Source organism: Prionailurus viverrinus, chromosome B1 (genome assembly GCF_022837055.1).
Source record: "Prionailurus viverrinus isolate Anna chromosome B1, UM_Priviv_1.0, whole genome shotgun sequence".
Taxonomy (NCBI): Eukaryota; Metazoa; Chordata; class Mammalia; order Carnivora; family Felidae; genus Prionailurus; species Prionailurus viverrinus.
Window position 1 is genome coordinate 149135169 of NC_062564.1, and position 21523 is coordinate 149156691.

A 21523-nucleotide genomic window follows, 5' to 3' on the forward strand; every position below is an offset into this window, starting at 1 on the left:
AATAGCCCTGACTGAATACCTAGCTTTGGTGACAAGTAGCAATCATTTGCTGATTCCCTTTTTTACCACAGTGTACTTCACAGGAATGAGCTAAATCTCACGTGGCACCCACATGACTCTTCTTGTGTTTCTTCCTCTTGGCGGCCTTATTCTGCAAACGGTTCTGAGAAAACTTGTCTGATCCCTCCCAGCCCCCTCCAATGCCTCTCCGGCTGGGTGAGGCCATCTCCTCTGTGGCTTCGGTGGCACCCTGTGCTTGGCATTTTCTTTCTTTTTTTTTTTCCTCCCCCCTCCCCCCCCGTGCTTGGCATTTTCATAGCACTTTTCATGTATGTTGTGGGTTTTGCAGTATTGTTGTGAGATAATGTATGTAAAATACTTGAGTTGGTTCAGAATGGCTGTTTTTGTCATAAAAACAAAAACTGTGGTTGTCTGTCTTCTTGTCAGTCATGCCCAGTGTAAGCTGTGAGGGAAGGGACTGTGTGCCCGTTGCCTAGCACAGTGCCTAGGACATTGGTAGATACTCAATAAACTTTCAATGAAAGAATGAACAAATTATATAAAATGGGTTAAAGAATAGCAAAGGTAGGGAATGAGCATGCCTTTCTTAACCATTTGAATATACGTAAATAATAAACATATAATTCCTGATATTTTCAACGAGAAAAATTCTTTATTTAAAATAAGCTAAGTGTTTTTACTAGATTAAATAAAATACTCTACAATGAGAATTTTAAATCCAATATTACCAAACCCACTAATACCAGTCAGGGATTGTTCACCCATCCCTGTTTAATAATGTTTGAATGGTGTCTCTCATAATTCTGAGAATATGTGCCTTTGCTTGGAGAAAAATTTCCAAAGCAATGTCGCATTTCCTGGATATGACGGTGTCATGCTGGAGAGAGAAATTCTATAGTTGCCAAGACAGCTAAGAAACAGTGATTTTCACATGCAGAGACCCTTAAACTTGCTCTGATGACATTAATAGTATTTCTAAATCACAGAGAAAGCCAACACATTTTATTTCAATAAGAGAATGAAAGCACGAAGGGGACCTACACTATTTCTAGCCACTTGTATTTATTAATATATGCTCAGCATTTTTAACGCCTTTGCTGCGGCAGGGTAGTAAGTGTTTCAGTAAAGAGATATACTATAGGGACAAAGCTGGGGAGCTTGTGCATACAGAAAGTAGCTGATAATCTCAAAGCTCTCAGGGCTCTTGGAAATGCCACACATCATGCATGATCTGGGGCTGCTGGGCCTTGTTTTCTGGCATGGATGTTTGCTGAGTGTCTGGGATGGCTGTGGTATCCGTGGGCGTTTCTTCCAGGGGTGTGGTCACATCGGCACCATAGGTCTCATAAATATCTGCTAATCCAGGGGTCATCAGTGGGTCAGCTTCTGCTGGGGTGACCCTGGGGGGTCCCCCACTCTGCCCTGCAGGACCTCTTGCCAGGCTGGGGTCGTTGCCCTTTGGGTGAGCAAGAAGCCCTCCCAGGGCACCAGGTGCTACCTCTGGAAGGAGAGCTGGGTTTTCCGGATCGGCCGGGTTGACATCCGGCCTAGGGGAGCCTTGTGCACCTCCTTCGCCCTTCTCAGGGCCTTTGGTTCCGGCGACTGGGGTGTCAAATTCCAGAGTAAAATCCCCACCCATGGCTGGATTGTGGGGTATCCCGCCAAGGTTAGGCCTCATGCCTCCAAATCCTGGGAACATGGCTCCATAGGCCATGGGGCCTCCTCTGCCTCCCTGGAAATAGACCATTTACCAAAGGTACCGTTATCACCTACCAGTAAGTATACCACGCAATCACAATTGGTCAGATTCACCTAGAAATCATAAAAAACTGTTAGGGAACAAAGAATGAGTTGACAGCTTTGGGTAAGCACATTTCTCACTAAACTGGCTTTGAAATATAAAGGAGAGGATTTTGCACTTTTCTGGAAAGGTGGAAGGCAGGTGGAGACCCTTTGCCAAGTCTGAATGAAAGCAGGAAGGAGAGGAGTGGGGAAGCAGGGCAGAACCAAGTCTACAGGCAAATGGAAGTTCAAATTTAATGTTAAGAAAACAATAAGCAGCCAAAATAGGCAATGCCATCATAAAACAAATGAACAAACAAACAAAAACTGGTCCATTGCTGAGTTTGTTGAGGGATATTTTAGAAAACCACCTCAACATCATTTCTCAAATGAACAAAGCCCTCTCTAAGATTTTCCTTTTCTTTTTCTTTCTTTTTATTTTTAGAACATGTGTCAGAAAAAGAAGCTTGATCTCTCTGGAGGAACTGAAATATTTTCTTTCTGTGGACGGTTAGAATTGTAGAACTTACCAGGTCTCTTTTTTTCTGCCTTTGCTGCCCCAAAATATCCAACCTCCAATTTTGGGCTACTTACAATGTTTGTATGGCTTTGTAATTTGCATGTTAGTAATATCATTTAATTAATTGCTTACAGTTTTTACTCATTTTAAATTCTATCTTCAATTTTTTGGTGACCTTTATTGGGGGCTTTTCATAAGCTACTACAAAATCTTTTAAGCATGAGGCAGAATATAAATAATTAAAATGATAAGATGATAATTAACGCTTACTTGAATTTTCAGCCAGTTGTGTTGGTAGTATGTGGATACCGCATTCTTTTCTCCTACCTTCTCTTGGCTCTCCACTCTCTAAATCTCAGCTTCTCACATCATCTCCTTGAGGGATGGCACTGCGAACCCCTTGCCGGGGCTAACTGCCTCTCCCCTTTACCTCTCTTATAGGTCTGTTTGCCCTTATCACAACATTTTGACACTATCTGCCCTTGTATCTAACTTTCCCATTGATTAGAGAGTAAACTCCTTGAGAACAGAAATCTTATATAATTTGTCTTGCCTCTATAGTGTCTTCCTATGCATCTAGTTCATAGAAGGCACTCAAGAATGTTGGGATGAGAAAGGCACCTGGGTGGCTCAGTCAGTTAAACATCTGACTTTGACTCAGGTCATGATCTCGCAGTTTGTGAGCTTGAGCCCCATGTCTGGCTCTGTGCTGACAGCTCACAGCCTGGAGCCTGCTTTGGATTCCGTGTCTTTCTCTCTGCCCCTCCCCTGCTCTCACTCTGCCTCTCTTTTTCCCTCAAAAATAGATAAACATTAAAAAAAAAAAGAATGTTGGGATGAGAGTTTTCTTTCGGTGATAGCATATTTATAGTATTTATTCATTTGATAGGATCTATAGTTGATAACAATTTAATTTAGTATGGTATTTGTTTTCTTTTGTTTTGTCCTCTAACAGAGGTAACAGGTGGAAGTTTCTGGGGGAAAATATGAAATTGTGCAAGTCTACTGGTCTCAAAATTTAAAGTTGTCATATGCATGGATAATAGAAAAAGAATATGCTCAAATTAACTTATTAACGCACTTTGAATTTTACACTAATCACCTTTTAAACTTGGTTAGTTTTCTTTTTCTTATCTGAATATAGTTGACACACAACGTCACGTTAGGTTCATGTATACATTGTAACAGTGTTGTGCGGTGACAGATGGTGGCTACACTTGGGGTGAGGATAACATAATACATAGAGTTGTTTTCTTTTTCTTTTTTATCTCTCAATGTCGAGGTCTAAATTATTTGCAAAGCTGTTGAATTTGTTGTTTTGAATTTATTTGGTCCGAGAAGAAATGGGAACTCTGTACAAATCATGCGTGTCTTTTTTTTGGTTTGAAGCATTCAATGATAATGGCCTTTCAGGACAGGTTTCTCCTCTGCTCATATTCGAGAAACAGGGCAAAATCTTATGTTCTAGAATGGTCATGACTCAAATGACTGATGGAAATGTGGCGAAATCTTTGCATGTTGCCTAAGAATCAAGGTTTTGGTTTCTGAGTGGAACAATCTGAGTCCTGTGCTGTATATTCAGTGACATTTATGGCCAATGCCTCTTGCAGCAAGTCTTTTGTGACTGTTCTGCCCTGACCACTATTTTCATAACAGTTTGAGGACATTACTCACCGCCATTTCTTCTGAGCTCATGATGCCAAGTCTGGCAGGAGCATTCTGTTCAAAAAGAAACAGTGCATCTTATTACCAGTCAGTAGGTTCCTATTATCCCATTAGCTACTCAAGACAAAGTTAAAAGTAAAGTAAAAAGTTAACTTTTTCCTTAAACCTTAAAGTTAATGCCATGTCCAACGGCAGGGTAAAGTGTAGAGGTGAGTCATTATTAAATGCATGGAGCCAAGTTGGATAATTCAGATAGAAAATTTAACTTTCCTAAATGCTGTTGTATATATGCGTGTGTGTGTGTGTGTGTGTGTGTGTGTGTGTGTGTGTGTGTGTCTGGCTAGAGTTACTCAAATAGAAAGTGTGCCTCCTTGACATTTCAGTTGCTATTAGGCACTCAGAGAATATGGAATCTTTTGTGTGAAGCCTAGATTTTTATAATTATAGCTCTTAAGATAATATTTAATTTAAAATGATATTTTTTTGTAGGTTACAGACTTACCAATTGATTTGCTCCATAGGACATGTAAAATATTCCTGGATAAAGCTAAATATAAATACAATAATCATCATAAAATGCATTTTCCAAGGAAAAATGTTCAAGTAAATTATAAGCAGAGGCATATTTTTTAAAAAGCTTACTGGAGAAGGTTTATTTTGTGGCATTGGTCCCCGAGATATCAAACGAGCTATTTGGAACACCTTTAAGTGATAGAAAAACAGAATTAGTAATTCATTTTTGCTATAATACAGGCAAACCTCCCATTACAGCCATTTCTAAGTGATATATGAAATGCATTTTCAGGTGGATTAGTCTAACAAATAAGTATTTAATATTTAAGAAAACAAAGGAACCCATTATACTTCATATTCATGAATGAATGGGGCAATTAAACATTTTCACTCTTCTTTTTTTTTATTTTTAAAATGTTTATTTTTAAGAGAGAGAGAGAGAGAGAGACAGAGTGCAAGTGGGGAAGGGCCAGGAAGAGAGAGGGAGACACAGAATCTGAAGCAGGCTCCAGGCTCTGAGCTGTCAGCACAGAGCCTGACACAGGGCTTGAACCCACAAACCGTGAGATCATGACCTGAGCTGAAGTCAGACGCTTAACCCAGTGAGCCACCCAGGCACCCCTCTTCTTTCTTGAAGTATAGATATTTTTCTTAATAAAGTATCTCATTGAGATCTGTACTTACTGATGGGCCTTGTGGATCAGCAAAATCCATTCCTGGTAGCTGCATCATAGATGAATATTAAAATTACTAAACTATAAAAGTAGAACTGGACATACTCTTAACTTATTTGTGACTATAATAAGCAATCTAAAATGAATTTCCTGATTTTCGCTTTCATTTAGTCAGGCAGGACACAAAGTCTGTCTTCTCTTTTTAATTTTTTTAACGTTTATTTATATTGAGAGACAGAGAAGGACAGAGCATGAGCATGGGAAGGACAGAGCATGAGCATGGGAGGGAGACACAGAATCCGAAACAGGCTCTAGGCTCTGAGCTGTCAGCACAGAGCCTGATGCGGGGCTCAAACTCACGAGCCGCAAGATCATGACCTGAGCCGAAGTTGGACGCTTAACTGAATGAGCCACCCAGGTGCCCCAGTCTGTCTTCTTTTTAAAAAGGATGATAATATCTATCTTTATAGGATTTTAATCAGGGTGACATGGGGGAATGTCAAATGCCTGCAGCATGCTAGTTACATGGTAGCTTCCTTTTCTTATTACTGCTCTTTTCTCTACATTATTGCATGATTGTTTTTTCTCCACCAGATAGAAAAATAATAATCCAAAATACTACATGCAATGCTGTGGGATAATCAGTCTTCTCAGTCCTTCCAACGCTGAAAAAGATCCTGATGATAGGAAGCATAGACTTCTCTGGGCTGTCCTATTTCCCCTGAAAGCTTTCATCTTATGTGACTAAGAAACTAAGAGGCACAGGATCTTTTTAGAATCCATGCCTTGTTTCTGATGGCAAAGGACAGATATGTCAGCTGCTTAAAAACATATTTGTATTGTCATAAATTATGCCTGAAAATTCCGATTATTTAAATATGCTCTGCAAATCAGTTTTCCTTCCAGTTAGTGGGCAATCCTGATTGGACTTTTGAGAAAGAATTACCTCGGCCTTTGGTGGCTTATCTGATGGTGCCACCTGCTGTTCAAGCATTGGCCCCTCTGCTTGCTGCAAGGGCGGTTGTCCCTGGTAAACTGGAGGCTGAGGTCCTCCCTTCTGGGCTGCGTCCTGGATGGCGGTTACAATAGTAGGCTGGAGGAAAGGTTTCTGTCCTGGCTGTTGAGGCTGCAGGGATGGCTGCGATGGGAGAGGTGGGGGATGTACAGGCAAAGAATATTCATACTGCAGAGAAATTTGAAAGGAGTGTCAGGAAGCAATAGCTCACTGAACTGTGGTGTCTAGAATTTCTAAAACAAAAGGGCTTGGGAAGCTTTCTACTTGCAAGAGAGTCTGGGGGAATTGGCCTGAAGCTTATGTTCATTTAGGAAGCACCAGTTTATGTAAAGTCAATGTTTTTGGGGCAGTCTTTTGTGTGGCTGTCTCCTCCACTTCCTTTGGAACTATCTGTGCTGAAGAATATGGAAAACTATTGGACTTCCTGGTAGAATGGTTGTTTCCTCCTCTGAGTTCCCAAAGCTGCCTCTAGGTATGTCTCTTTTACCACTTTTTCACTGGATTACAATGGTATCTTTGCCCACCATCAACTGAGAGACAATAATATGTCTTCTTTGACTTTATAGCCCTAACACTTAACATGGTTCCTAACACGTGCCTGGCACTTGGTAAATAATATATGTTTTGAGTTAATGAAAGGAGAGAAGTGATAATTAAGTAAAATACCAATCAAATTCCTGCATCATGGAGTCCATTTTGGAAATAATCAAGTGGAGAAATAGTCACTACTAACATTATTTATTGTCCCACTAAATGTGGCTTGGTGAATAACGTTACTTGTGAGCACTGGAATCAAAAATTCCTATTAAAACAACCATGTTTATTTGCTCCTTTTTGAAATTAACTGTGGTGGATGGCTTCCTGTTATTTTTAAATCATTTGCAAGCTCCTCAAAGTGGTATGGAAATCTCACAACAATCTGGCTCTGCTTTGCCTCTTCAACTACTGCCCATCTCTAAACTCTATGGCTTTTTATTACCGATACCTCATAATTTAACACCTTGTAATACATTGTCTTATCTTATCTCCCAATCAGATCTGAAACTTCATGAACCTTGGAGCCATTTTTAAATGTTTTCATTTTCACTCCCAATCTATAATTTGGCTTATGCATTTATTAGGCACCAAAAAAATAATGGTTAACTGATTGATGTATTTATTGATTACTGTAGGGTTCATGATATTTTAACCAGGACTTTGGCATCATTTTAAATGTGACTTTGAATAATTATTTGGGACTCTTGACTAAGATGAGAATTGTCCAGGATATAGCCTGCTTCCATCTTGAAGATAGTTTCTCTCTTGTTATGACTCATGTCATTAACATAGGCCTCTTATATTTTGGAGGCCATATCTTCCTATTTGAAATAAATATACAAATAAGTTGAAAGTTTGGACCACTTTATTTTAATTTTTCCTAAGTACTAAAAACAATTATAGGTTTTGACTTGCTAATACTTGGATAATTTTTTATTCATTATTATTATTATCTGTCTGTAGCTAGTATATGATAAGTTAGAGAAGGCAAATATTGTTCAGCATGAAGTTTCAAGCACATTGATGCAATTAACCTACCTGTTGAGTTTCATGTTCCCTTGGTCTCATCCATGGGAAAGAAGAATGTGGTGGCAGGAGACCATGCATCCACAAAGAATTAAATGACTTCCCAAAACCAAATCTTGAATACTAAAGACATGTAGGGGGGAAAAAAGAAAAAAAAACACATGCTTTTATTTCAGTAGTGGCTTAAACTTGGTTTTCATTTTCTACAAAATCCATAGAAAGTGTGGAGACAGCAAAAGTGTGACATCGGTGAATTTAATGTGGACAGGTAAATGCTCTCTTCCAATAGACTTACTTTCCATCCTAAGATAGACTGCAAGATTCCCATAAACTTACTTGAGATTTAGCTTTTTAAGCACTCATATTTTGGGCTGTTCAATAAAATTGAAGTGCTAGAAAGGATTTTTTTCTTACTCAAGAACATTAAATATTGTTTTACCTACCATCCCATCCAAGGGTCTTATTTTGTTTTAGGTTATCTCAATTACTCATTTATTCTTTCAATACTTAGGATAATATCTATTCACAAACAAATTTTATGAATTACAATGTTGCTATTAATAATATCACTACCACCACCACCATTAATTCTTGCAATAAGAAATATTTGAAAATAAGGTTACCTGAGAAAGCATATTTAATCCCTGCAAACTTCCCAACTGTCTCATTGTCTATCAAGAAAAAAGGTGGGTTAGTGTTTGCCACATATATTCCTTTTCATATGGTATAACCATTTTCTTTCTTTAAAAAAAATTTTTTTTTTTTTTTAGAGACAGAGACAGAGAGAGACAGAGCATGAATGGGGGAGGGTCAGAGAGAGAGGGAGACACAGAATCTGAAGCAGGATCCAGGCTCTGAGCTGTCAGCACAGAGCCTGACGCGGGGCTCGAACTCACGGACCGTGAGATCATGACCTGAGCCGAAGTCGGACGCTTAACCGACTGAGCCACCCAGGCGCCCCTGGTACAACCATTTTCTAAATATATGGTATTAGCACAAAGTTTCCAGTGGGTCAGCTGAATAAAATAAAATAGACACAATCATCACTGAAGAGTGGAAATGTTAAATGTGGTTGTGCCATTGTTGTTATTGCTATTAAAATAGTGAGTTTGCTTTTTATCATTAATCAAATAAGAGAAAAAGGTATCATTTAAAGGTCACATTAAAACATTGGAAAATAGCTCATTCAATTGAAATAGAAACTTAATCATGAGAACATTGTTTCATTGACGCTTTCCTCCCTTCCCCATTTAATTTACTTTGCCTTTTATAAATCCATCCCCAAACAGGCAAACAAAACAAAAACACGACAAAACAAAGCACCCTTACCTCCTTCCCAAATAAAAAAGGGCTCAAAATAGTAAATGTAAAACACACTGGGGAAAATGGTGAGTATCTGGATAGATGGTCAAGAATGCTGCCAATTCAACAGAAAGTCAATTTCAATTTAATGGGAAGAGGTTTAGCGTGCTTTGAGTTGTTTTTAAGCTAGAAAATGAGAAAAAAGTAACTCTGTGAGCTTCTGTTTGAAATAAACTTCTAGCCTATTGCCCCCAGATTATCATGATATGAATAAACTTTGCAAGGTCTTATGAAAAATTTATAATCTCATAAATGTTTTTTTATTCATAACTGTTAATATTTTCTTTTGACATGGTCAAATGTTTCCAGTGTGCTGAGATTTTCTAAACAGAGTATTATTAGTTACGAGAACTTCAGCAAGACAAACAGGCTATGAAGCAGGTGCCACAAAACCAGGTTAATGTTATTTACAGGAGTTCTTATAAACAACCACATTTTGTGGGGTAAATTCTCTTCAGGGGAACATTGTCATATAAAATACTATAAGGTGATGGAATTAAATGTAAACCATTTGTGGCTTCAGAACAATGTGTTTTAATTAATGTAGTAGTTATATTAATATAGAAATTATATAATGTATACATAATATATTAGATATTAAATATTAGTATTGATCTGATTCACACACAGATGACATTCTGAAGAGTAAAATATCTGAGAGTTTAAAATTGCAGTAAAATGAGAAGATGAGGTTCTAATAAACGTCATATGCTTCTCTGGAACTTCTCTAGAAAGCCACTGACTTCTGACTAGGAAAACAGAACCTGCCCATGGTGTTTCTCTCTTACCAAGACCATACAAATGTAAAGACTACATGTAAATACTCTGACGATACATACCTCCAGGCTCAAACTAGCCATGCCTGGTGTTCCAGGTTGCTGAGGAAACATCTAGACGGAAATAAGAATAATTTTGAGATATCTGGTGAGAACCTTCCCTAACTGCATACTGGAAATAGAAAGCCTAGCCCAGTGCATAAAGGCCAGCTGAGGGATTTTGACTTGAGTTTTTAAGCAGAATAAAGAAAAATTTAAATTAATTGGGGGAATTAACATCATATTTAATGGCTTTGCTCCCACATGAATCATCTACCCTTTGTACCTTAATGCAGAAATTTTTGTTTAACTTTGAGATTACATTGAGCACAAATACAATGTAGGATAAAGCTACAAAATAGAAAACCAAGAATACTTTGTATTCTTAAAGAAATTATCCTATAGGTAAGCAAAAGGGACAAACTTAAGGTCAATTTTCTTGTGGTTTTGCCAAGCTTACGTGTTTCTGGTTCATGGAATGTGGCATGGAATCATGGCATTCAGCAAAGAGCACATGCAAAACCTAACCTCCCATCCATTCAAGGGGTTTCAACAAATGCTCCATCATCATTTATGAAAAATTATTTTATGTATAAATCTATTGATCTGTGTTTATATTTTTTGATCATATCCAAAATATACACTTTAAAAAAATTCAAGTTTTATTATACTTAATGTATTCATTTAAAAGTTGTTAAAAATATAGTTATACTTACAACTAGATTTTTAAAGTGTAAGATATCTTTCTTTCTAAAGCAATCTTTGTTAATATGCATAAATACCAGTAGAAAAAAAATGGAGAATGGAAGAGTAAGAATTAGAGTACTTCGGATTTTGAGGGTCTTTGGTTCTTTGGAAATCCTTACTTTCCAGGGTCCCAGGTTCTCAATGCCTTCTTTCCTTCATTTATACACAAATATTTATGGAGCGTCCACTAAATATATTGGGATTTTTTTTTCATGAGTAAGAAGTTGAGGAATAGTTTCCTGAGTGCGTTATCTACCTTCCACTTTCCGCTTTTTTATACAAGTAAAATCTTGCCCTCTTAGTCATGGTGCAAATTGCTCCAAATAGTTCAGTTTTGGAAATGGATAGCAGAAAAAGAGTTATAAATGTGTAGCAAATACTCTAAGCAGAGAAAAAGATCAGTTGTGTAGACAGGAAGACTGGTGTGTGTGTGTGTGTGTGTGTGTGTGTGTGTGTGTGTGTGTGTGTGTGTAGTGAGCAGATTGTTCAGCATTTTGGGGGACTGTGAGAATAAAGCCTTCCTTCCTCCCAGTGGCCAGTACACAAATAAGGTATCTTGGACAGATTCAACTACAAAGTATACTTTCCTTTCCATTTACTCCAAGTCATGAATTAACAACAAATTTACATGAATGTAAATGGACAGAGGGTACATTTCCAAGGAGGGAGTAAAAGTAGAACATCTAACTTGACAGGCAGTCAGTCAGCAATCCTAAACAATTGTCATGTCCTTCAGGGTGGACCTGATTGACACAGGTGTGGGCCAGCATAAGTTCCAGGAGTGTCAAGGTATTAGACAGTGGATGGCTGAGGCTGACCCCAGGGTAAGTATTATACAAAAGTAAGCTAGGGTGGCAGCTTCACTTTTTCTTTCACTTAAAGTTCTTGTTGAGTAATGGAATAGAAACTCTTTTTATTCGCAGAGTTGAGGCTTTCATCCTTGTAGCCAGTTTTTATCCCCTTTCTCCCAAACATTTAACTTTAAGAAACCCAAGTAGCTAATCTTTTTTTTTTTTGTCAGAGAACTGAAATATTTGAAAGTTTATTTAAGTCCAACTATGAGTTCCTCAAGACAAGAGATCATGTCAAACTTATGGCTCCAATGCCCAGCACGTTGCTGGATACATGTCAGGTGTTCGGTCAATATTTGCCAAATGCATATGGCAGCAGAACAAAGTCTCCATGAAAATAGAAACACATACTATTGGCTGGTAGAGTTCAGTACCCAGAGGATTGTATTCATGAGATCATATCAACATATGTTAGAATGAACCAGGTATAGGACTATAACATACAATTAGCCCCATTGCCATAGCATGTTTTGATTTAAGAAACTTCAACTCTCAGTCATATAATATCTCCCCCATGAGGCAAATCTGTTGGTTAATTACTTAATTACTAGCTTCAAATGGAATTACTTAGCTCTGTTTTGTAACCACCATAATTTGGCTAATATTATTCTTTTAAAAATGAAGAAAATGGACTTTACTTTTTTGGAGAAATTTCTTCTCCATTTCAATTGCACAACGGCAGCAAGTGGTTATAATAAAACTGTGCCATGGCATTGCAGAGGGTACATAAGTCTATATTTGAATGAATGGAATAAGACTTCAAAATTTTCTTCAGAATATTTTAATATCTTTTTGAATAAAAAAATTACATTGACCTACTGCTTTCAGATGGTAAGCTGATGTCTGGACACCTATGACCTTTGACTCAGTAGGAACTCTACCACTGGATTAATTCAAATGAGTCCATGCATGAACTTCAGACCATGTCCTTCCGTACTGCTTAGCATCCAAGAATCTAGAATATCTAGAAAACTATGACTTACCGGCACTGCGGAACTCATTTCCAGGAGGCAAAAGATCAGTATTAGGTCCTTCATTTTAGAAAGTGGGATCTGAAACAGAATTGGGTTGGAGAATTAAATCAGATGAATTTTTATTTCAGAATGGTTAAAAGGCAATATTTTAAATGAGCCACATCTCTGTTCTTCCAAAACAATCAGTTTCAAGAAAACAAAAATAAAAATAAAACACAATTAAATGTTTCTAAACTTATTTATGCTTACTAGTTTTTGGAATGAATTGACAATCAATTAAAAAAAATCTAAGTGATTTTTTTTTTATGGAGTTACAACCTAAATGAACATATAGGAACAACCTTTGTGCTGTGTTCTTTAACTGCTGTGTTTCATTTCATAAGATGAATTATGAATTTGAAAATCTGTTCCATTATGTGAAATTTTGGTCTATTAAGTATCATTCACAGGATGTTATACTTTCTCTCCAGAGTACATTTTGAAATGCATTTGAAGTATAATACAATGATTATTTTATAGCAAACCTTTATTTGCAGATATATTAGAATGTATCACTCTATGTTTCAGTTATCCAGATAAACATAACAAAACTTATCTTTTAAAAAACAAGAATGAGGGATGCCTGGGTGGCTTAGTTGGTTGAGTGTCTGACTTCGGCTCAGGTCATGATCTTCCAGGTGAAGCCCCACACCAGGCTCACTGCTGTCAGTGAAGAGTCTGCTTCAGATCCTCTGTCCCCCTTTTTCTCTGCCCCTCCCCCACTTGTGCTCTCCCCCCAAATAAATAAATATTAAAAAAGTAAGAATGAACTGAATATTTTAAATGCCTTTGATATTAGTGGGAAATATGTCTCAAAACTGAGTTTTCCTTTTTCTAAAATGAATTATCTCTTTAAGTTTATTCTAGAAGTTGAAAAGCCTCTTTACTCTTATATGAACAGAAATCTGCCTACCCAAGAAATTTGCTTGTCTTCTAATGCCTTTCTAAATTAGGCGCTGTCACTAATAATCACAAATAGTAACAAAAAAAAAAAAAGAAAGAAAAAAAGAAAAAGAAAAAGAAAAAAAGTCTATAGATTAGTCTTTTTTCTTAGCTGGTAAGATATTAGGCATGTCTTCTCTGGAACATGCTAATGGTTTACAATAAACTATTATTCAGCTTCTGGTGACAAACAAAAATCCTCTGTATAAAAGCTACTTGGAGATAGGAAAAAAGAACTTATAGGAATCACATGGAAATCATAAAATCACATTTTACCTTCAATGTTGACATGCACTGTGTTCTCAGGGCCTGGTGATGCCAACCAAGACAGTTCTAAGAAAAGAAGATTAAAATTTTTTCTGGTCTGTGCCTAGGACTCGCTCTGTATCTCTCATTCAGGGAAGACCAGAAACCTTTATTTAAAGCGCCAATCCACCAATCAAAGTGAAGCAAAACGGGGAAAAAAACCAAACTCTGCTCCTGTAATTTAGCCCACACCCTTTTATTGCATGCAAGGACATTGGCCCAGTAGAGTCTCATTATTTTTAATTGTAAACCAACCCTTGTATTTATTCAGAGAACTCAATTGCAGGGAGGACAGTAAAGGAATAATGGACATAAGCTCTGAAGACAATCATTTTGGTGAGCTGAAGGAAATATATGTAAAATAGGTGCAAAATTAACCATTATCTATTTTGTTCAGGTTTTTATCTGCAGATAAACTAGTGACCCAGTGCCAACATTCTCAAGATTTTCACCCTCATACTTGTTATAGTAAATGTATCTTCCCTCCCTTACCCCAACACTCTAGAAGGAAACATAACAATGTTCTGAGATTGAAAGAGAAAATGAAAATATTAGATGGATAATGAGTACATTATAATGTTTTCCTCAGAATTTCCTAGATAGTTTTTTATCTGAAGATAATAGACTAGAGTTAGCCAAGCTTTTGTTAAGAAATTTTAATTGGACCCTCTGAGAGAATCATTTCAGGTAAACCTTTGGTGCATGTTCTTTGGGGAAAGAGGGACATAAGTCAAAACATTCTCCGTGAACCAATCAGGTCAATGGGCACTAGTTTCATTTCACTCTTTATTTTATTTTTTTTTTAAGATTAAAAAGATGCTTATTTATTTTTGAGAGAGAGAGAGAGAGGAGGAAGGGGAGAGAGAAAGAGAGAGAGAGAGAGAGAGGAGCACAGGATCTAAAGTGGACTCTGTACTGACAGCAGAGAGCCTGATGCAGGGGTCAAACTCATGAACTGTGAGATCATGACCTGAGCTGAAGTCAGATGCTTAGCAGATTGAGCCACTCAAGCACCCTTATCTCAATCTTTAGATAGACTTATTTTCAGGCATTTAGTACCAAGCCAGGTTAGTCATATCTGTGTCACTTAAAAGGCTAATGTCAACATGGATGAGTTTTTCTCCAGGAACAGATAAAGATGTCTTGGATGTGGATTGGACTTAAACTGATTTTGTTATTTCTCTGCCCCTCCTTATCTTTCCAAAGGTGTGATTTCAGATGTGGTAGGGGTAAGAATTTAAGATTGGTTTCCTAAGAAGGGATGAGTCAGTATACTCTTTAGGGGAATAGGGATCTTACCAATTACAGGGAACACCGAGGAAGCTGGTATTTTGGAGAAAAGATGTCTTCATACCTAAGTGTAGGCTTAACATCTTCAAATAATGATATCCAAGAAATTGTTCCTGATAAAACCCATTTCCTATTGATAACAGAATTATTTTTAGGATGTAAAGAAATAAGGAATGTAAATATGTTTTGTAAATAGTAAAATGTTTTTGCAAAAAAAGTATTATTTTTGACCCCACCTTTCCCATTTGTCTCTATTCCAGTTCTGGTGGTTGATCAAGTCCTCTAATCTCTCTGAGCCCTAGTTCCTTCCTTTGTTATATAAGGATGATCATTTACGACCATAGGTTTGTTTTGAAGATTTGGTGAGATGATAAAGATACAGCGGCTGCCATATAGTGGGTGTTCAGTAAGTGGGTGATTTGTTCTTTGAGTGGGAGAAGCTACATGAAACACCACAGAGACACTGTGTGTGTGTGTGTGTGTGTGTGTGTGTGTGTGTGTGTCTGTGTGTGTGTGTCTGTGTGTGTGTATATGTGTGTGTGTGTGTGTTAAAAAAGAGGAGCAGTGGCAGTTAGGTGTATGAGTTCCAAAGAGGGTAGAGAAGGGACTTGATGGAAGGCATTTCGTCTGCATAGAAATTGATGCTGAATCCATGGGATTAAGCTTCCTAGTTGACTGTTAACCAGGAAAATGGGATGTGTGTGAATATGTCTTTTACAGTTTATGAGCATGATCATGATAGGCTAATGATGATGTTTTCATAGAATTCATATATTCTGCCTTTCTCTTAAGCCAAATACTTAATATACTATAAATGATGTTGCTTCTACCCTTTAAAAATGACCTTCACACTCAGTCCTGGATTACTGTCTTCCAGATGTTTGCGTTAGTTTCTTTCTCCTCCACTTTCCTGCATACCCACATCAATTTATCTTCCTAAAATATTGGTTTCAGCATTTCACAGCTCCACTCAAAAACTTTTTAAGGACCCCTAAAGCTATAATGTAAATTTCACCCTCTATAACTAGACAGTCAAATTAACATGTCCATTCACCTTTCCGATTTCATCTCCCATTTTATGCAAGACTGTACATTGGGATAGTAATCATGATTGTTGTAATCAGTTGAAGTAAACATTTTGCATCTGGTCAACAGCTTTTAAAAAAAATCTTTTAATGTTTATTTTTGAGACAGAAGAGAGAGACAGAATGAGAGCGGAGGGGGCGGGCAGAGAGAGAGGGAATCAGAATCAGAAGCAGGCTCCAGGCTCTGAGCTGTCAGCACAGCTGACATGCAGGGCTCAAATTCATGGACTACGAGATCATGACCTGAGCCAAAGTCGGACCCTTAACTGACAGAGTCACCCAGGCGCCCCAAGTCAACAGCTTTCTATTTTTGATTTATGTTACTGGGAAAGTTAGCAAACATAATCCTAATACATCCTGATTAAAAGGAATTTAATTACAAAGAAATCTGTAAATTAGCCTGAGCATATCAATGTGTAGCAGTGATGATAGACATTAAGGAAGTACTACAGCTGATGGCTACTATGTCATGTTGATCAAGACCATACCTTTACCTAAAAAAAAATGAGAGTAACAAATTAAAAAAAATGCTGTGTCCGGAGTATAGCAAAAATAAAAAAGCTCAGAATGGCAGAAGATCTGAGATACATGAGGGGACATGTACAGAAAAACTTATAAAGAAAAAGCTAGATAAAGAAGATGCTGTGGAAAATGTCAGTACAGTAGCTGGAGCACAGCTTTTGAAAACCCTTCCACGACATTAATCATGTGATACTGGGTGAGCCACTCAACTTGAATATATACAGTATTTTTGTATAATTATTTAATCTGTGAAATGTGGTCTACCATAGGATGGCATTAATTTAATTTTATTTAAGTTAAGCATATTAATGAATATTAAGTGCTCAGCACACTATTTGGTATGCAGAAAATATTCAGTGATCATGAGTTATTGTTCTTGTTGAAATAAAGAAATCTATGGTGCATATCTACTTCATATTGGACTATAGGCCTTGGCTGTGACTATTCTAGCCACCAAAGGCAGTTATGTTAGTTATAACAATGAACTAAAATATATCATTCTTATGATTTTAATTGCTAATGAGCATGTTGATTGCATGGGACAAAACATGGACTTTGATTTTTGCTTTGTTCTCACACATGGTCCCTTTCAACCTTCTACTCCAGCCAGACTTGTTTACTCAGTCTCTCCAGAATGTGCCATGGTTTGTCTCTTCTTGAGGCTTTTATTGAATCTTTCTCTCTGCCTAAACTCTTTTCTTATCTCTTCACAGCTTGTTTTCAAAGTTCCAGTCCATTTTTACCTCTTTGGTGACTCTTTCCCCCACCATTCCACTCCACTGTGATGTTCTCTTCTCTGACTCCAAATATTTGTCAGTCATTCGACAACCATTCATACACTACATTGTGGCAAATTGCTTGTTATAGATCTTCACGTTTTACTTTGCACATGATCTTCTAATTTTTTGGATAGATTATCATATTTTTTCAAACACATAAAATTTTCCTGCGGGAACAGAAATCACTCATTCCACTAAGTTGTATCCTTTGACGTTATATTCACATTATAATTGGTAATATTTGGATAGTATATACTGTGGGCAGGCATTATTTTAGTGTTCTACATATATTAATTTATTTAATCCTCCAAATGACTTTTTGAAGAAGATACTATTCTCCCCTTTTTATACAAAGAGAAAACTGATCTACAGAGAGGTGAACTAAATTACCCAAAATGACAGTTAGTGAGCAGTGGGACCAGAATTTAGACACAGGCATCTTGCTCTTATGCACCATGCCAGAACGAATGAGTCATTCAATAGTAGATGACATTGATCAATCAATCATTGCTAGATACAAAGGAGTATAATACAGTACACCTACTTGTCAGAAATTTATCAGCAAATAACTCAAGAGAAATACACAAAAATAGTCAATGAGACAGATAACAAACCAACAATAATTTAATTAAAAAGCCTATATAATATCAAAAAGGATAGTCCCACATGGATTAACTGCTAAAATAATAATGCTATATAACAGTGATTCTCAATTAGGGATGATTTTGCCCCAACATGGAACATGTCTGCGGGACAAGAGGCTACTTCTGGTGGTTACAGTTTGCTGGCAGGAAGAGGGGGTGGAATTTGTTAGTGGCATCTAGTGAGTAGAGACCAGAGATGCTGCTAAACATCCTGAAATGTACAGGAAAGCCCCTCACAAAAACAAGTATACAGCTTGAGATGTCAATAGTTGTGAGGTTGGGAAACTGCTAATAGAAGAATGCTCTAAACTTTTTGAGGTTGGAGAAATCCTTTGAGGCTTTGGGGTCAGGTATGAGGAGGATAGGTTCATGCTGAGCCTTGAGGGAAGGCTATTTGTCAAAATGCCCAATCAGTAGCTGATGACTGAATCAATTGATAAGTATTAAGTTTTCCAGGGAAAGAATCTGATGGAGTGTCATGCATTAAGCTGGAATGGAAGAAGAGTGGAGAGTATGGTCATGTCAAGGAAGGCCAAGTTTTAAAGTTGATTTTGTATGTTGGCATAATAAAAGGAATAATAAAATTTTCATGGATCTTACACTAATGTCTACTGTATATAATATTAATAGGTTATTTTATTGACCACTTAACATGTACCACATGCTGTGCTTTACATTTTTTCTTAGTTCGTCTTCATAATGCACTTCATTTTATCCTGAGATAAATACTGTGATGACTGGATTTAGAAAGGATAGAATGTCCTTCGGGAGTCAATCTCCAAAGACCATATTCTTGACTGCTAGGCCACCGCATTGACTGTTATTATTTAGGGTTTTATAGAGCCCATTATCATGTTGGTTTGGGATAATGTTTATATCTGATTTTTTTAATTTAATTTTTTATTTTTTAAAATTTACATACAAATTAGTTAGCATATAGTGCAACAATGATTTCAGGAGTAGATTGCTTAGTGCCCATGACCCATTTAGCTCATATCCCTTCCCACAACCCCTCTCATAACTCTCAGTTTGTTCTCCATATTTATGAGTCTCTTCTGTTTTGTCCCCCTCCCTGTGTTTATATGATTTTTGTTTCCCTTCCCTTATGTTCATCTGTTTTGTCTCTTAAAGTCGTCATGAGTGAAGTCATGATTTTTGTCTTTCTCTGACTAATTTCACTTAGCATAATATCCTCCAGTTCCATCCACGTAGTTGCAAATGGCAAGATTTCATTCTTTTTGATTGCCACGTAATACTCCAGTGTGTGTGTGTGTGTGTGTGTGTGTGTGTGTGTGTGTGTGTGTATATATGCCACATCTTCTTTATCCATTCATCCATCAATGGACATTTGGGATCTTTCCATACTTTGGCTATTGTTGATGGTGCTGCTATAAACGTTGGGGTGCATGTGTCCCTTCAAAAGAGCACACCTGTATCCCTCGGATAAATGCCTAGTAGTGCAATTGCTGGGTCGTAGGGTAGTTCTATTTTTAGTTTTTTGAGGAACCTCCATACTGTTTTCCAGAGTGGCTGCACCAGCTTGCATTCCCAGGTCTGATTTTTAATCTTACAAAATATGGAAAATAAATTTTTGTGAAATCTATTAATACTTGTTACCATATAGTCTTATAGCATTGGAATCAAATTTGAATTATTTTCCCTCTAATAATATAGTGAAAGTTATTTTGAAAACTGCAGACAATATCAGAAATTAGTATTTTTATTGGCTTCTATTTGTTTCATAATCAAGAGCAATAACCAGAAAAATAACATGGTGATGGTAATAATTATATGAATATAAAAGAAAGACGTATTAGATAGGATTTTACTACCTTATCAAATGATTTCATTTTTTTCTCTGACAGTACTTACACATGTTAGATTCATATTCAGCATAGTTATGATGATAGTGTAGGTATAATTTTATATTAGGCTTTACGCTCTATGAATATTAATTAGCTACAGGGATAAATCTTATATTTTAAATTATGTGAGTAATAGCTCCTCAGACTGATGCTCAAGACTCCTTTTTATTTTTTTAATTTTTTTCCATGTAAACTTCATGCCTAGCACAGAACCCAGACATGAATTCATAACCCTGAGATCAATACCTGAGCTGAGATCAAGAGTCAGATGCTTAACCTACTAAGCCACCCAGGTGTCTCAAGACTCTTATTTTTTTTTTTTAAGATTTTTAAAAAATGTTTATTTTTGAGAGAGAGAGAGAGAGAGAGAGTGAGTAAGTATGAGCAGGGGAGGGGCAGAGAGAGGGAGACACAGAATCTGAAGCAGGGTCCAGGCTCTGAGCTGTCAGCACAGAGCCCCATGTGGGGCTTGAACTCATGAACCACAAGATCATGACCTGAGCTGAAGTCGCACGCTTAACTGACTGAGCCACCCAGGTGCTCCAAGACTCTAATTTTTTGATCTTTGATTGTTTCTCATTTTTCACCATAGATATTTTGGTTAGTAAATATTTTAAAAAATTATATTTTGGATTATTTTCTTAGTATAATTTACCATGAATATGATTCCTTGTTCAAAGCATGCATAATTGTATGACTTTTTTTAAATTTTATTTTTAATGTTTATTTTTGAGAGAGAGAGAGAGAGAGAGAGAGAGAGAGAGACAGCATGAGTAGGGGAGGCACAGAGAGAGGGAGACACAGAATCCGAAGCAGGCTCCAGGCTATGAGCTGTCAACACAGAGCCTGATGCGGGGCTTGAAACCACAGAGATGTGAGATCATGACCTGAGCCGAAGTCTGCCGCTTAACTGACTGAGCCACCCAGGCACCCCTTGACTCTTGATAAGTATTGCTGAATTATCTAAGTTGATATGCTACCAACAACGTATGTATAGCAATTCACTTGTCAGAATTTGTTCACCTAATTAATATTTTTCCATCATTTAATAGGTGTAATACAGTGTTTTGTGGTGGGTTTTGTTGTTGTTTTTGCTTTATATTTTTATTGATTGAAGTATAATTGACATGAGACATTATATTAGTTTCAGGTGTACAATGTAATGATTTGACATTTGCATATATTGCAAATGATCACCATGAGAAATTTAGTTAATATCTGTCACCATAGTTACATTTTTTTCTTGTGATGATAACTTGGTGCTTTCTTTTTTTTAACAAAGAAGCTGAATGTTTTATTATTAAACTATTTATCTTCCTGCAAGACTGTTGCTTCACCATATAAAAATAGTACCAGCAAGCACAGTATATTGCACAGTCAAGATAGTATCATTCTTTTTTTTTTTTTTTTTAACATTTATTTATTTTTGAGACAGAGACAGCATGAACGGGGGAGGGTCAGAGAGAGAGGGAGACACAGAATCGGAAGCGGGCTCCAGGCTCTGGGCCATCATCAGCCCAGAGCCCGACGCGGGGCTCGAACTCACGGA

General features: G+C 37.1%; 1 protein-coding gene across 1 annotated transcript; it reads right to left on the minus strand.

Moving 5' to 3' along the window:
* Window positions 1-1199: 1199 nt before the first annotated feature.
* Window positions 1200-17507, minus strand: AMBN (ameloblastin). Its single transcript, XM_047857605.1, has 12 exons — window positions 17430-17507; window positions 16653-16658; window positions 12512-12580; window positions 9955-10005; window positions 8377-8424; window positions 7766-7876; window positions 6122-6358; window positions 5186-5224; window positions 4631-4690; window positions 4491-4535; window positions 3998-4042; window positions 1200-1753 (listed from the first exon to the last, which is right to left on the minus strand). The coding sequence occupies exons 1-12, from the start codon at window positions 17505-17507 to the stop codon at window positions 1217-1219; spliced, it is 1326 nt and encodes a 441-aa protein (XP_047713561.1). The 3' UTR covers window positions 1200-1216.
* Window positions 17508-21523: the final 4016 nt, after the last annotated feature.

Coding starts and splice junctions, on each gene's coding strand:
- AMBN (XM_047857605.1), bottom strand. CDS start 17,507: ATGACTGACAAATATTTGGAGTCAGAGAAGAGAACATCACAGTGGAGT. Junction 10,006..12,511: donor AAATGAGTTCCGCAGTGCCG/GTAAGTCATAGT, acceptor ATTTCCGTCTAG/ATGTTTCCTCAGCAACCTGG. Junction 1,754..3,997: donor TGAGCTCAGAAGAAATGGCG/GTGAGTAATGTC, acceptor GTCTATTTCCAG/GGAGGCAGAGGAGGCCCCAT.